Raw genomic sequence first — 14,588 nt, forward strand, 5'->3', positions numbered from 1 at the left:
AAGCATAACTAGCAGTGTATGTAGAGATAATATGTGCATGCAATTCTGGCAATGAATATTACCAAATATCCAACTCCTGTATTGAAAAGTCATCTGGTTGGTATCCAAGGTAAGCACCAAGCTCATCGCCTCCAAAGAACCCGGCGCAGGACGCATTAAAGATGAAGCTATGGTTTTCCCGAATCACTTCTGGATCGTTATGAAAAGGTTGCAAGACTTGTGTGTCATTTACATCCGGAAAGGAGGCATATTGACCCAGGCTATCAACTTGCTGCTCGGTTTCGTTACGCTGGAAAGAATGCTTGACAGGACATGGTTCGGTTGAAGATCCACTTGCTTTAGAGCTGTCATCAACAAAGTCGGCTTGTAGTAAGAGGCTATGGATTGAGAATCTCTGGCGTATAGATGCATCTCGAGCGACGTGGTTGGAATGCGATGGTTCTTCTCTCTCGGCGGCTGCACTCGACCCTTCTGTCGTATAACGGCGCAGAAGTCTTTCTAGATCCTTGAGCTGGAAATAATCAGTATGTAAGTACTGACACTCGGAGAGTCTGATCATTTTAGACTTACCATTGGTGTTACAGACTTGAGGAAGCCGAAAAGCCGGGTCATAATTTCAAGGCAGTCCTTAGTATTGGATACGGCCAGGTTCATTTCAACGCGTGGAGTACTCCCAGTTCCTGTCGCACAAGCCGCAAACAGCTGGAGTCGCAAACTATGATACAAGCATACAGCAGCATCAAAGTCTAGTAATCTTGGAGGATCACATGCAGGTGTATTTCCACAGCCTATAAGCAGCTGGATGATGTTTTGGGCGTGGTCGAGACATCCTTTGCGCATTTGCGCCACACGGGACAAGTCAATGCCTTCTGTAGCTGAGGTTGGTACTGCCTCCGAGTATCCAGTCAGAAAATTTCGATAAAGGTCACAGTAGCACTGGTGGATAGACATCTGAAGCATAATAGGGCCCGAGCGCATCAAATGATTTTCCACACCTTGCGGTTGAAAGGACGCCAGAGACCGAAATTGCACTTGTACAATCTCAAGTTGATATTCAAAAGTTTTTATCAAACGCATGAGGTCGGGAGGTGCGAATTCTCCTAAATACAATTTTCGATTCAATCTTCGAAGCTACCGAGTCAGACACGTCTTCCTTAGGGGAGAGAATGTGAAAATGTGATAACTTACTTCATTATTTCTCGCCGAATAAATGTCACTCTGAGATAAAGACCTCGAATGCTCACACTTCCAATCTCTAAATTTTCATCTGGCTGCAAACCACCTCCGGTCACGGCCTTCCCAATGTCAAAATCCTGATCTTCACATGGTAACTTTAGGTGGATGACTTCCGGCTGGCATAATTCGAAATCCTTTATGCCGACGCTGAATATGTCATTCAACAAATAAAGAGACCAAAATGTACGGCGTCGAACTTCTTGAGCAATGGGACTAAGATCCGAGCGCTCATAATTGAGACGCAATCCCATTGCCAATCTTGCAGCTAATCCAGCCAGCAGGAATGCACTGGAAAAATCCCCGGCTCCGGCACGATATCGAACAATAAGCAAAAGGCTCTGAAGATGGAAGACGGAGGGTCGAGAAAGATTCTGCCAGACAATTTGCTGCGCCGAGTCGGCCCATGCATCACTAGAAAGCGACGTACCAAAAGTGTACAAGGCGGTTATTGCACATAGGGATAGCTTTAAAGACTCGTCAAGAGACTTTTCTTGACATCGCTTGATCACGGTAGCACGGTGAAGGAATTCGTATGAGGGGAGATGGAATAGTCGTTCAAAGTAATCTGTCACAAGGACTGCCACTGTCTCTTCTGAAGGGGACTGTTGTTCATTCGAAGAAGGGTTATTGATGGTGAGAGAGGTATCGGGTTGCGGACCTAGTTCATCTAGGCTAACAGGGGCATCATTGAGATCTGTGACAATGCTGTCGGTTGCTGGGCCACCTTTCTCACGCCTTGGTGGATACGTGCATTGCCTATTCTTTTGCCGACAGTTGGTGCAAGCCGGCATCTCTCCCATACAACGAACCTTTTGTGCGCGGCATATCATGCATGCACGAGCGCCTCGCCGCTTCCGGGGGATTTCGAGAGAGCGCTGAGACTGTCCGAGGGAACAGGTGTAATTGAGTCGACTGCAGCTATTACATGTCGGTTGCTCTCCATTGCATCGAACCTTAATCGAAGTCAGTCAGCGCGGATTCATGCCAAACTACAAGTTCATCTACTTACCTTGCGTATTCGGCATTGAACGCATACAGTCTTCATGTCAGCTGACATGTATACCGTCGACTTATTTGCTCTAGAGTCCTTTGAAAAGGGGAGTGTTAGTTGCAGTAGTCATGCCGGGGAAATAGTACAAACCCCGCAAAATACCGTACCCCGTATCGACAGTATCAAAAAATACGAGTTTGGTATTCTAAATGGCTCAGTGGACGCCTTTATTGGCTACGGCACAAATGCTGAAGTAAAAAATCCGACGGTGTGGATCGTACCTTACTAGCGCAGGACAACAACGGGTCTGGGGTAGTCAAAAGCAGCCAACCGCGTGCCAGTCTGACCGACATCCGAATCACGCTTTCCCATGGAGATAACCTTCACCTAGGAGTTTGCTCTCGTTTCTCCTCCGTCTATTCTGGCATATATAACCTTAGAATTGACCACGCACAATGTCTGCCATCATATTGCCTTCCGATCTTCTTCTCCTTGATCATCATCCATTTGATTCAAGGCCTGTATGACTAATATGATCATGGCTTCGAACAAGCTGGGCCTTTTCAGGGCCGTTTACCTGGTAACCCTAAGTTGTATCGGCTCGTTTCTGTTTGCCTACGATACAGGCATCGTCGGTGGCATACTCACCTTGAAGTCGTTCCAGAAGGACATGAAGTACTCCGCTGCCGACAAGGCCAAAGTGAGCTCTCTGTCAGCCAGTCTCTTACAAGCGGGAGGTAAGTAGTGTTCCTGTGCGTCTTTGATGGATTATACTGACTTTTTTTTTTAGCTTTTTTCTCTTGCTTCTTCATCTGGCCGTTTACAGCACGCTACGGCCGACGCTTGTCCATCGCTTTAGCCTCGCTCATCTTCTGCATCGGATGTGTGCTCCAAGTCATCAAAGTCAACGGATTAGGTGCATTCTACGCAGGTCGTGTCATTAGCGGTCTTGGTGTCGGCATGGCCACGGTGATCATTCCTATGTACAGTGCCGAAATGGCACCAAAAGAAATCCGTGGCCAACTGGGCAGTATGTTTCAATTGTTTTTCACTCTGGGAGTCACAACATCTTATTGGATGGACTACGGTGTATCGAAGAACATTGCCCCGTCGTCCAAGCAGTGGCAAATCCCCGTCGGTTTTCAACTCGTTCCTGGGGGTTTGCTAGGCCTCGGTATGCTCCTGACCAAGGAGAGTACGCGATGGTTAGCGAAAACAAGTCGTCGTGAAGAGGCTTTGAAATCTCTCATATGGGTGCGTGGAACTGATTCTGTTGAAGTCCAAGAAGAGTAGGTTTCCTTATTTTCAGAGAATTTCATAAATTAATGATATGCCATAGATTTGCCGAGATATTGGCTAGCATTGAACTAGAGGAGCGTGTCACTGAGGGTCTCACATGGAAGGAGTTTCTTCTTCCGGCTAACCGCTACCGTCTTTTTGTGGCTATAACTATGCAAATAGGTGAGTGCTATCCCGTTCAACTACCCAATGCAGATGAACTTACTTTCTTTCTTTCCAAATAGGTGTACAGCTCACTGGTAACACATCTCTGGCATATTGTAAGTGTCTTCTATTCAATTCTATGCCACAACTCTAACCAAGCCCTGCAGTCTCTCCACAGGTCTTCACTGCTGTGGGTGCCGGTCAACAGGCACTTTTGATAAGTGGCTTCTTCGGCGTGGTCAAGGTAGCTTCCTGTTTATTTTTCCTTCTGTTCTTAGTGGAGAGAATCGGTCGTCGGGGCTCACTGATTGGGGGTGCCTTTCTCATGGGGAGCTACATGCTTATTATAGCTGTATTGACGGCGGTCTACCCCCCCAAGACTAGTGCTGGTCTTACGAGTCCGGCCATTGCGTCTCTTACAATGATCTATCTCGAAGCAAGTACGTGTTATCCGCCCTTGAACTACGAAACTACTATGTTTACTAACACTCGTGGCAGTGACGTACAATATCTCCTGGGGACCAGTACCATGGGTGAGCAATCCTTACTTCATCTCCAAGTTTCAAGCTGATAAGGCATACAAATGTAGTTGTACATGAGCGAAATATTTCCGAACCGTTTGCGTGAAGGAAGTATTGCTATTGGTACTGCGACGCAATGGCTCTTTAATTTTGTCTTTTCTCAAATCACACCTCATGCGGTCAACAACTTGGGCTGGAGGACGTTTTTGATGTTTTGCATATTCAACTGGTCTCTCGTCGTATACGCTTGGTTCTTTATCAAGGAGGTAAGCCTCGCCAACTGAAACCCCGAGTATCGAAAGAAATTTCTAACATGCAAGTGCGACAGACCAAAGGAAAGTCCCTTGAGGAAATGGAAGAAGGTGTGTCTCTACCAAAGAATCAGTCGTATATATATCCTTTCATGCTAACTTGCGTTTCAGTGTTTGATTCTAAAAAGACAGCGATCGACTTTGAGAAAGTCCATCACGATATACATGTCATGTTCATTCCCAATGAGAAGGAGACTGTTAAAACATGTGGAATGATCTGATCTGATCAGCAATTGTACGATGCACAGTCCGAGGTATGTCGGCCGGCGTTAGAGATCTCAGGGTATATCAACTACCTAATCTGTAAATTATATAGTGTGAATTAGTTGATTCATATACGATTCTGGCTTGTCACTCAACTTTTTAGCCCCCAGGTTCAATGTCGTTGCTCATATACAGGTACTAAGTGGACTCTATCTATTCAGCCGCAAGAGTATCAATACAACTGTAAGGAAAAAATATTTAACCCTAACCCTAGAAAATTACCGAGGTCAGGAATCATAGTCTACCCCACAAAAACAAGCCACACTTTGTTTAAGGTTGGGTCATTGTTATGTCATAGATTCGATGGATCAGTGCTACCATGACGTTTCAAGCCACAACCAGAATCCAGATCGGATCTCGTGACCTCCACAGCTGGAACTAAAAGTAAGATCATGGCGACGTCATGTATACGAAACAGGGGAAACAACCAAGAACTAAGCCGAATTGGGCTCACCAACGACCAAAAAGCCGGTTCCAGCCAGTCGACATCGGTCTGATTGGCTGGCTAATTCGAGATAATAGCTTCATGAATGACGATGTGATGCTTCCTGTACGACATACGTCACTTCCACATGTACGAGATCGTGGGCCAGATCGGGGTATATAAAGACCCTTCTCTCCTCTATCCACTCTTCTTCCTATCATCGCAACACACTCAATCAGTCTACTCTACAACTTCAATCTCAATCTCAATCTCAATCTCAAATCTTCAACTTTTCAAACTCCCAAAACAACACAACAATCAACATGTCTGACGCCGGTCGCAAGGATTTCTCCACCAGTATGTTCACTCGACATCTTGAACGTCTGCTAGATCACTAACAACTCGCAGAGGCCAAGGAGGAAATCACTCCTGACTCCTCCAAGTCCACCCAGCAAAAGGTCAAGGAGACTGTCACCGACACCACCGACCGTCTCGCTCGTGGCGCCCAACCAGACGACAACAAGTCCACCACCCAGGAGGCTTTTGACAAGACCCAGCGCAGCCATGACAACACTGCTCACGGCGGTGCTTCCAACTCTATGTAAGCACCCTGCACCTTCTTTTATGGGATCATCGACTAATATTGAGTAGTGGTGACAAGATCAAGGACACTCTTGGCATGAACAAGTAGAGTGTCTCGCTCCATCTACCATCACAGTCGATCCAGCCGGCATGTTGCGGAGGACGTTTAATTTTATGACTTATGATTTGATGTGATGTCTTTCGGTTCGTTACGGTGTATTATCAACGATACCACTTGCGATAGCTAGCAATAAATCCAGTATACCCTTAAACCTTCAGCGTTTGTAATTTCGTATAATGCCATTCAAGTAAGCAGTGATTATCGTCGAACTGCACGCTCGAAGAGATTATCTCGTTCTCGGGTTAGTCGGCCAAGCTCCTTCTCCAACCGTCTGTACTCATTCCTCGCATCGTCCAAGTCCGGTGGTAAATCACGGTAACTTTTAATCCTGCTTTCGAGCTGTTTCACCGTTTCCCTCAGCCGCAACACATTCTCCTCTTCCTGTTCTACGGTCTCAATCGTAGGCCCATCAACGCGTAGACTTCTCTGCAACGAAGAGATTCTTTCCCGGTATTCGCTGATTTTGGCATTGAGCAACTTTGCGCTGCGAGCCCATTCTACCGTCTGCGATGTCAAATCAGACGGCGTCTTGTACGCAGAATGTGTCTTGAGCGTCTCAATCTCCTCTTGGACAAGAGCCATCTCCTTGTGCAGGTACTTTTGCAAAGCTTCCACATGCTGAACCTGATTTGCAAGCTCAAACTCGTCTCGCGTAAGCTCGATGAATGCATGCGCTAATTCCGTAACATCGGTCGACGAGTCTCCAAGCAGAACCACCGTTTCCGCCAAATCGTTCAGACTTTCTTCACCCTGAGAATCTAACCGTGCCTCTATGTCGTCTAGTATATCCCGTTTTCGAGGATCTTCGGCCGTTTCACGCTGCTTCAAAGCGCGGAGCACATCTTTACGTGCTCGATGAAGTAGAGAGGCCTCTTCGTCTGCTGCGTCGTTGGCCGCGGCAATCGCAAGGAGGGTTCTGAGTGTATCCTCGTTGCGCTCGAATGGGGGGACTTGATTGGGGGCATATTTACGATTCAGCCATGAATTCACGTAGGCCCAGTCTTTGGCTTGGATTGCTGCTTGTCGAGCTTTCGTCGGGGATATTAAAGATTCCATCGTATAGGTTATGAGTTGAACAAGCTCTTGGGCGATTGATTTGTTTTCATGTAGTCGAGACAGGAATGACCAATAGGAGAACGGCAACTGTCAATTGCGGGGACATTGTTTCTCCTTTCTCCGCACAACATCTAATCCTCCACCGTCGTCCTCTTTACATCAATTAACGGGCAACTACAATGACGAGCTACTTCACTGCTCCTGACATCTCTGGAGAAGCATCAAATGCGATATCACCTCCCGGCGGCGCAAATGTCGCTCCACGCTCAACTGCGCTTTCGAATAGATTGGCAAGTGTACTTTCCGCTTCGTACGCCGACTCGGATATTCGAGATGCATTGGAAACGCTCGACAAGAGGGGGGTAAAGAATACGGCGGAGAAAAGACGGCAACTCAGGTTGGATATTCAAAAGGAGGTTTTGGATTGTAATGGAGAGATTGTGGCGGATTTTGGGAAGGTGGCAGAGGTACACCTGTTACTCTCTATCCTGCAAGACGACGCAATTATACTAACTGGTGGTAGCAATTAAATCGGATTGGCACGGTAATTTCAAATCTTCAGCAGACTTGTGCGGAAATGCGCAAACACATTACACTAGCGAAACAAGAAACAGCCCCCGTACTAGACGAAGCGTCGTCTTTGCTAGACCAGAAAGAAGATGCCGAGACAAAACAACACCTGCTCGATGCGTTCACGACTCATTTCATCGTACCAGAAGAAGACATTAACGCGCTTACATTATCCGAAGCACCAGTCAACGACAACTTCTTCGCTGTCTTGTCCCGAGTTAAACGTATACATAACGACTGTCAGGTATTGCTCGGTGGGGAGAATCAGAGACTCGGCCTGGAAATCATGGAACAAAGCTCGAAGCAATTAAACGCGGCGTATCAGAAACTATACAAATGGATTCAAAACGAGTTCAGATCACTGGATCTGGAAGATCCACGGATCAGCGGCTCGATCAGGCAGGCGCTGAGAGTGCTTGCAGAGCGGCCTAGTTTGTTTCATAGTTGTCTGGATTTCTTCGCCGAAGCGAGAGAATATATCCTATCTGATGCGTTTCATTATGCATTAACTGATGCGGCTTCTGGGGGAGCAGTTGGGGAACGGAACGTCAAACCGATTGAATTTTCGGCGCATGATCCTTTACGGTATGTTGGGGATATGTTGGCGTGGGTGCATTCGGCTGCTGTTTCGGAGAAAGAAGCCCTTGAAGCGTTGTTTGTTTATGAAGGAGAGGAACTTGCACGAGGATTTCAGGCTGGTATTAGTAGTGAGCCTTGGTCTCGTGTCGATGAAGGAGAAGTGGCCGTATTTGATGGACAGAAAGCTCTTAATGATTTGGTTAATCGTGATCTGAACGGCGTATCACGATCGTTGCGGCAGAGAGTCGAGCTAGTCATTCAAGGTCATGATGATGCGGTAACGACCTATAGAGTTGTCAATTTGCTGTCTTTCTACAGACTCACATTTTCTAAGCTGGTCGGCGCAGAATCACATCTCGTGGAAGTAATTGCCGGCCTTGTCGAGTTCACATTCAAGCACTTCGAGGGATTGATGAGAGATCAACTACACATGCACTCCGCAGATTCGCACTCGTCGTCACCACCGGATGACTTTTCGGCTCCTCAATTCCTTACTGATCAATTAGAGGTATTGACGTCGTTGATGAAAGAATACAACTCCTCAGTCGGTGCAGCAAGCGATATTGAAGATTCAGAAGAAAACGGATTCACACCTGTTCTTCGAGTTGCACTTGACCCGTTCTTGGACATTGCAAAAACATCCGCGCAAGAAGTCGACGATCACAAAACGTCGACAATCTACAAGACCAATATCCTTCTAGCTGTACGGGGAACCATATCACCTTACAAATTCGCAGCCGCGACACATCTAGCCCCAATCTCTACGGCTTTATCCCACCTCCGAATCGAATTGTTGGATATACAACGACGATACCTCCTCGAAACATCCGGTCTCCAACAACTCCTAACCGCACTCGAATCATCCTCCCCATCAACCTCATCACACAAAGAAGCCGAGTCTTCCACAACACAACTCAATCAAAACCGCAACCTAGCCGAAATCGCCGGCCTGCCCGCCTTCCAACCGGCAACTCTATCAGCGATCAGCCAACAACTCGACGACTTTCTCCCCTCAGCGCTAATGGACGCTACGGACAATCTAAAACTAATCCGCAGCTCCACACTGGTGAAGAGCGTAACTGAAGAAGCCGTCGAAGAATTCTGTCGCGATTTCGAGTTTGTAGAAGGCATGATTATCGGTGCCGATGAGGCTCGAGGCACGAAATGGGATATGTCGAGGATTGTTGGGGAGGGGGAGAGTGATATTGTTTCCGTTTCTGTGCGGAATCAGCCGATGCGAGATGAAACAGAAGGGGAAGAGAAGTATAGTCTCAGGGCGTTGTTTCCGAGGACAGTGGGTGAGATTCGTGTTCTTTTGAGTTAGTCCATAATTTATCTCTACATATATAAGATCTACTTTCGTACAACAACTCCAAATGGATCACGATCCACTTTACTAACAGCCACCACCTCGCCTTGTTCTTGGATCCCCAACTGCGTCACAATCCCATCTTCTAATTTCCGCCTCATAACATCCCATAAATATCCACGCTCACTATTCGAATGGAAAACAGTAACAACAGCCGAACCCCTCTCAACTGCCGCCAGAGCTTCATGATGACTCAATTCACCTGTAAATAATAAATCCGGTAGTACGCCCGAGGGAGGATTCATGAGTATACTACTCCCTGAACCCGGGCAGACGCCTACAGTACGAATCTGGATGGATGATACATTCCGACCCTGAGGAATGGCGAGGGAGATTGATCCTGGGCATCCAGTTGCGGCGCCGATGCGGTCGAGGAGAGTTGATAATGGTTGCGGGGTTGAGAAGGTAAGGAGTCGACCTGCGCCGGCGCCTTCGAAGCCTGTTGGTACTGGTTCGGGGGAAGGACGGATTGGGACCCGGGTATGTGCGTCGACTGATGTACTAGTTTGTTGATTGGGTGTCGGTTGCGGGTATATCACGGCTGAATATGACCCTCCCCCGGTCCTCTCTATAGCTGTAGGGGCAGTATTGGCAAACTTTCCACTAACAATATCACAAAGCCAATCTGCCATTCCGCCCGGTACGGCGTCAACGGCTGTATGTGGTGAGTATACACTGATCCCTTCCTGGGCCAATCGGAGGAGGGATGTTTGTTGCGTGTCTTGGAGGGTGAGCGATTTCAGGCCACGGAAGATTATGGGATCTGTCACTTATAAGTATATCGCACGATTTGAGAGAAAGAGGGGACATACGGTATGTAATGATGATTGAGTCTCGACGGGCAATGGCTTCGTCGGCGACGGCTTTGGTGAGATCGGTTGTGAGGAGGACGGTATTTTTGAGGTTGTGGTTGGGGGTGTAGGGCGATTCGAGGAGTACTGTTTCTTATTAGTTTTTGACGGATATGGGAATCGAATGAGGACTCACATCCTGTGTTGTCGAAGGTTTTGTCTGCGAGGGATTCCGGGTAGCTTTGTACGATTAGAAGGTTCTTTTTATATCTGGGTGCGTAGAAGGGATGGAAGGCGTTCGTACAGCTTTCGCATGGTATTGACGACAGCCTGTGAAAAAGGCGAGATTGCCGGCGCTTGAGCCATTGTCGAGGACCAGCGAGATCGAACTGAATTTGACAGAATTGATCGTATGGAGTTCTTCATCGAGTATCAAGTTGCTTGAAAGAAGATCAAAAGTGAAGCTAGCGGAAAGTGTGGGGGTCCTAGCAACTCAGCGTCATCGGCGGAAAGAAAATCATCTTCATCATTATTAATACATCTCCCTCTATACAACTCAACAACAACTCGACTCAAAAGACTCATGTTCGTCCGTACCACAGTCTCGAGAGGCTATCGCTCCCTCACGCGTTCAACCAGCAGACCTTTTTTCAATCCAGTGCAAACAACTACACCATTCTCACGTCTACCCTCCCGATCCTTCGCAGTCGCAATGGCCGACTCAGCAAGTACATCCGGCGTGACAGCAGACGGGCTAAAAGAAAAACTATCCGCACAACTAGGCGCACAATTCGTGGAGATTGAAGACATGTCCGGTACGCACGTCACTCGTCTTGACGATACAGTCACTAATTGATTCTTTAGGTGGCTGCGGTCAAGCCTTCCAAGCAATCATCGTATCCCCCCAATTCGATAAGAAGAATATGCTGGCGCGTCATCGACTGGTTAACTCGGTGCTAAAGGATGAGATTGCTGCGATTCATGCGTGGACGCCGAAATGTTATACACCGGAGCAATGGCAGAAGTTACAGGAGGAGCGGTCGTGAGCAGAGATACATTAATGGTGTGGCTTGTACGATGTATTGATGGAATTAATATATGAATGTTTGTACAAATTCTACATTCCCAGCAATGTCTTCTTCAAGCGAGGACCTTCTCAGCAGCGGAGACTATTCATCGTTAGTATCGGATACCCGGACCGTAGGGGACTAGACAGCCAAACCATTAACACCAGTATTATCCGGCTCAACATGGGCTTCCTTCACCTTCCCATCTTCAACCACCAAGGCATAACGCTTGCTCCGCTGGTTGCCAAAGATGGTCGCGCTGTCAAATCCAAGTTCCAGGGCGTCTGTAAAAGTGCCGGCGGGATCTGCCAAAAAGCGTACCTATGTCTCGTCAGCACGGCGAACTGGCGCCTCGCTGTAAGTCATACGTACACCACTCTTGCCAGTAGGATCAAGACTCGCGCGCCAAGCTTTCATCACGAACGGATCGTTGACCGAGACGACAAATACCTTTCCGGCGTTTCTCAGGGCGGGATGGTTGATGTAGCCGGGGACGTGGGTGCTGGAGCAAGCCGGGCCTATGTTTTGAGTCAGCTTTATTGGAGGCCGAGTACTGGAATAGCGTACTGAAAGCAGCGGGAACACCGACAATGACTCCCTTGCCGGTCAATTCCTTGGAGAGGTTGACTTTGTTGCCGGGAGAGTCTTCGACGAGGTCGACGTTGGGAACGGCATCGCCGACTTTGACAAAGGCGGGACGAGTGGCATGGAAGAGGGCAGATTGGCTGCCGACGGTGCGAGGCACGGTAGCTGTGAAGCGGCGGGCGAACATTTTGACTGCTACTATTCAATTCACAGTTGACGGTTGGAGCGTTGAGAGAGAGTATGGGGAGTAAAGGTCACTGAGTGTTGATGTCCGCCGGGGTTCCGGTGGAGTCTCCTTTTGTCATCTACATACTCCGTAACTTGGTCAAGTTACTCTGTACAAACTACATAATATTTCACACTGTTGAGCAGTGAATAGACCGACAGCAATAATACTCATAGTCTTATCGTACTCTCCACCAATCGCATCAGCCAGTAAACCAACTGCCTGATTCCCTCTAGCTTCCTGTACACCCATCACATTGGTCTGGACCTGCACATCGGAAGATGCATCTTCATGTTCCAGTCCTCGTGTTTGGCATTTGCCAGAGAATAACGCTGCTGTAATATTGCATTGTCTCAATTGTTTGCAATCAGTCCAACTCCACTGTTTGATATCTATCATTTGTTATCATTTTGTTTTAGAGCAGACGCGGATTGCGAGGAAAATTTAGAAAAGAAAAAAAAAAAAAAGAAATGGCCAGCACAGCCCATTATTGTTCTTCGTTAGAGTTTGTTTTTAATTGATAATTTGATTAGATTCGGGGCGCCCCCTCTGAGCAGAAAAAAAAAGTCGGCTCGCTCACCGCCGTACACTACTCATCTTCTTTTCTTCTTTGAACAGTCAGACCACATCAAGACTCGTCGTCATCAGAAACAGCGAAAGCAAGGGAAAAGGAAAAGGAAAAGAAAAGTAGACGCTCGGGATATCATCACCGCCTTCTCTGACATTCCGACTGTTTTGTTCCTTTTTTGTTTCGTCCCTGAATAGACCGCGACCGACGTCATCTACACCCTCTCTCTACTTCTCTCTCTCTTTCTCTCTTTCTCTCCTTTTCTCTCTCTCAGCTTCTTTATTTCTTGAACAACACCTCAATTGAGTGTATTCGGCTCTGCTCTTTGCAATTGATCGGCTATTTTTGATTTTTGATCGTTGCGAGTTTGTCAATTGCTGCTCCATTAGCTCCGAGCTGGAAAAGCGGACATAGAAAAGCGTCCTCAAAAAAATAATCCCGCTCCGAGCATCACGAAATACTCGCTTCTCGCTATTCTCACCAGATTCTTTCGACTTCATTAATCAATTGCACATTATTCGTGCGTCGATACGACTACCAGTCTAACCGACGCATCGAGCTTATCCATCAATTGACGATCGACCGTATTCTTATCTTCTGTGCTCACTTACCGATTCCGTTCCGTTCTTTTCTTAATCTACCTGAATCGATATTCAATGCAGCCTCGGTAAGCCGTCCTGTCAGTATGTGCCCGGCCAAACTGACATCACAGACGGGAATATCACATCGTTGTCTTGGGAGCTGGTACGTCTATATACAATGCACAAAAAGGGCCATTCTAACCGCCACAGGTGGTGTTGGGAAAAGCTGTCTTACCGGTACTTCAGCCTGTTGGATCAAATTGATGATATCGTATTGACGTTCCAGCGCAATTCGTACAAAATGTCTGGATTGAGAGCTATGATCCGACGATTGAGGATTCATATCGGAAACAAATAGAAGTCGATGTAAGTTACTCTGTACTTACTGACGGCATATAGCTAATAGTTCAGGGCCGGCAATGTATTTTAGAAATGTACGTATGATGCGCCGATTAAAGGAAGATACTGACGGGGAGGGGGAAAAAAGTCTCGATACCGCTGGAACAGAACAATTCAGTAAGTCCTAGCTAGCCTCCAAAGCTCAGATCAAAGCTAACAAGTCCAGCCGCCATGAGGTACATTCGCCAATCTGCTCCGTATATACGATAATCGACTAACAGTCCAGGGAACTATACATGAAACAAGGACAAGGCTTCCTCCTTGTCTTCTCCATCACCAGCATGTCTTCTCTCCACGAACTCTCCGAAATCCGCGAACAAATCATCCGCATCAAAGACGACACCAAGGTCCCCATCGTGATTGTGGGCAATAAATCAGACCTCGAAGAAGACCGCGCCGTATCACGAGCACGCGCATTCGCACTATCGCAAAGCTGGGGCAATGCGCCTTATTACGAGACCTCGGCGAGGAGACGCGCAAATGTGAATGAGGTGTTTATTGATTTGTGTCGGCAGATTATTAGGAAGGATTTGCAGGCGTCGCAGTTGAGGTCGTTGGAGATGCAGGCGAGGAAGAAGGAGATGGCAGCTAGTGGGAATGCGAAAGAGGCGCGGAGACGGTCGAGAAGACGGGGCCAGTGTGTTATTATTTAACCCTCTTGCGACTCCATCTCATGATCACGACTCCACGACCATATCTCGACACGACCGAACTACTTCCATCACGACATACACCATTTATCACATGAGCTGGAACTCCTACCAAAAGACAATATCTTTCCTATACATACTTACAACATACATAAATACGAGGGGGAAAAATACTCGATACATTACAGTTATGAGGGCAGGTCTAAAGGGGAAAAGGAAGGAAGGAAAAGTCATTTAATTCTTTGTATAGGTAT

The 14,588-nt window shown here is 47.3% G+C and overlaps 9 protein-coding genes across 9 annotated transcripts, besides 2 other annotated features; 5 read left to right on the forward strand and 4 right to left on the reverse strand.

The window, feature by feature from the left end:
• Positions 1–58: 58 nt before the first annotated feature.
• On the reverse strand, positions 59–2,281 carry TSTA_113140 (uncharacterized protein; the record flags this gene model as incomplete). The annotated part of the gene is made up of 4 exons (XM_002481435.1): positions 59–511; positions 571–1,123; positions 1,189–2,189; positions 2,246–2,281. 4 exons carry the CDS (start codon positions 2,279–2,281, stop codon positions 59–61), a joined length of 2,043 nt encoding a protein of 680 aa, XP_002481480.1.
• Positions 2,282–2,619: 338 nt separating this feature from the next.
• Positions 2,620–4,723, forward strand: TSTA_113150 (MFS sugar transporter, putative; the record flags this gene model as incomplete). The annotated part of the gene is made up of 9 exons (XM_002481436.1): positions 2,620–2,964; positions 3,018–3,516; positions 3,567–3,688; positions 3,751–3,786; positions 3,838–4,110; positions 4,169–4,203; positions 4,260–4,457; positions 4,520–4,553; positions 4,614–4,723. The coding sequence occupies exons 1-9, from the start codon at positions 2,751–2,753 to the stop codon at positions 4,721–4,723; spliced, it is 1,521 nt and encodes a 506-aa protein (XP_002481481.1). The 5' UTR covers positions 2,620–2,750.
• Positions 4,724–5,406: 683 nt separating this feature from the next.
• Positions 5,407–6,048, forward strand: TSTA_113160 (chaperone/heat shock protein Hsp12, putative). The gene is made up of 3 exons (XM_002481437.1): positions 5,407–5,547; positions 5,599–5,791; positions 5,842–6,048. Exons 1-3 carry the CDS (start codon positions 5,514–5,516, stop codon positions 5,879–5,881), a joined length of 267 nt encoding a protein of 88 aa, XP_002481482.1. The 5' UTR covers positions 5,407–5,513; the 3' UTR covers positions 5,882–6,048.
• Positions 6,049–6,091: 43 nt separating this feature from the next.
• On the reverse strand, positions 6,092–6,949 carry TSTA_113170 (uncharacterized protein; the record flags this gene model as incomplete). The annotated part of the gene is made up of 1 exon (XM_002481438.1): positions 6,092–6,949. The coding sequence occupies one exon, from the start codon at positions 6,947–6,949 to the stop codon at positions 6,092–6,094; it is 858 nt and encodes a 285-aa protein (XP_002481483.1).
• A 156-nt stretch (positions 6,950–7,105) lies between these two features.
• TSTA_113180 (Golgi transport complex subunit Cog6, putative) lies at positions 7,106–9,422 on the forward strand (the record flags this gene model as incomplete). The annotated part of the gene is made up of 2 exons (XM_002481439.1): positions 7,106–7,416; positions 7,473–9,422. The coding sequence occupies exons 1-2, from the start codon at positions 7,129–7,131 to the stop codon at positions 9,420–9,422; spliced, it is 2,238 nt and encodes a 745-aa protein (XP_002481484.1). The 5' UTR covers positions 7,106–7,128.
• Positions 8,263–10,701, reverse strand: TSTA_113190 (NGG1 interacting factor Nif3, putative). The gene is made up of 4 exons (XM_002481440.1): positions 10,563–10,701; positions 10,455–10,498; positions 10,280–10,405; positions 8,263–10,230 (listed from the first exon to the last, which is right to left on the reverse strand). Exons 1-4 carry the CDS (start codon positions 10,682–10,684, stop codon positions 9,452–9,454), a joined length of 1,071 nt encoding a protein of 356 aa, XP_002481485.1. The 5' UTR covers positions 10,685–10,701; the 3' UTR covers positions 8,263–9,451.
• A 115-nt stretch (positions 10,702–10,816) lies between these two features.
• TSTA_113200 (BolA domain protein) lies at positions 10,817–11,368 on the forward strand. The gene is made up of 2 exons (XM_002481441.1): positions 10,817–11,073; positions 11,123–11,368. The coding sequence occupies exons 1-2, from the start codon at positions 10,842–10,844 to the stop codon at positions 11,302–11,304; spliced, it is 414 nt and encodes a 137-aa protein (XP_002481486.1). The 5' UTR covers positions 10,817–10,841; the 3' UTR covers positions 11,305–11,368.
• Positions 11,369–11,398: 30 nt separating this feature from the next.
• Positions 11,399–12,097, reverse strand: TSTA_113210 (AhpC/TSA family protein; the record flags this gene model as incomplete). Its single annotated transcript, XM_002481442.1, has 4 exons — positions 11,399–11,427; positions 11,481–11,646; positions 11,698–11,843; positions 11,893–12,097. 4 exons carry the CDS (start codon positions 12,095–12,097, stop codon positions 11,399–11,401), a joined length of 546 nt encoding a protein of 181 aa, XP_002481487.1.
• A 485-nt stretch (positions 12,098–12,582) lies between these two features.
• Positions 12,583–12,607: a microsatellite.
• Positions 12,608–12,788: 181 nt separating this feature from the next.
• Positions 12,789–14,587, forward strand: TSTA_113220 (RAS small monomeric GTPase (Rsr1), putative). The gene is made up of 8 exons (XM_002481443.1): positions 12,789–13,371; positions 13,417–13,448; positions 13,496–13,522; positions 13,572–13,651; positions 13,697–13,719; positions 13,773–13,801; positions 13,851–13,860; positions 13,911–14,587. Exons 1-8 carry the CDS (start codon positions 13,361–13,363, stop codon positions 14,335–14,337), a joined length of 639 nt encoding a protein of 212 aa, XP_002481488.1. The 5' UTR covers positions 12,789–13,360; the 3' UTR covers positions 14,338–14,587.
• Positions 12,926–12,976: a sequence feature (CT-rich).
• Position 14,588: the final 1 nt, after the last annotated feature.

Source organism: Talaromyces stipitatus, genomic scaffold (genome assembly GCF_000003125.1).
Source record: "Talaromyces stipitatus ATCC 10500 scf_1105507295555 genomic scaffold, whole genome shotgun sequence".
Classification (NCBI taxonomy): Eukaryota; Fungi; Ascomycota; class Eurotiomycetes; order Eurotiales; family Trichocomaceae; genus Talaromyces; species Talaromyces stipitatus.